Source organism: Penaeus monodon, chromosome 19 (assembly GCF_015228065.2).
Source record: "Penaeus monodon isolate SGIC_2016 chromosome 19, NSTDA_Pmon_1, whole genome shotgun sequence".
Lineage (NCBI taxonomy): Eukaryota > Metazoa > Arthropoda > Malacostraca > Decapoda > Penaeidae > Penaeus > Penaeus monodon.
Genome location: NC_051404.1, coordinates 46010200 through 46010512, shown reverse-complemented (window position 1 = coordinate 46010512; position 313 = coordinate 46010200). Strand labels below are relative to the sequence as shown.

The 313-nt window shown below is 62.3% G+C and overlaps 1 protein-coding gene across 1 annotated transcript in view; it reads left to right on the top strand.

Annotated features, from left to right (window-relative positions):
• Positions 1 to 313, top strand: part of LOC119585419 (Ig-like and fibronectin type-III domain-containing protein 1) — a gene marked incomplete in the record, with an annotated part of 121576 nt that overhangs the window by 104172 nt on the left and 17091 nt on the right. The window contains 1 exon segment of the mRNA XM_037934081.1: positions 81 to 290. Within this exon segment, the coding sequence (XP_037790009.1) occupies positions 81 to 290 (210 nt within the window).

The following is a 313-nucleotide window of genomic DNA, read 5'->3' as shown; positions in this document are numbered from 1 at the left end:
GAACATAATTATCAACAGTCAACGAAATGACAAGATCCCTTTTTCTGCCGCGCCCAACCCACCAACCCTCCTGCCTCCAGGTGCGTCGACTACTTCACGGACTACCGGAGCTGCCTCATGAGGGGCTACAACGTGCTCCCCGGGGCGCCCACGGGCATCAGCGTCACCAACATCAACCCGACCTTCGCTCTGCTCCACTGGCGGCCGTCGGAGGTCCACGCCGACTCCATCAGCGCCTACCACGCGTTCTTCCGGCCCATCCAGGGGGGCCGCGGGTGCAAGAGCGACTGGTGAGAAGTTCTGAGGGCGCATG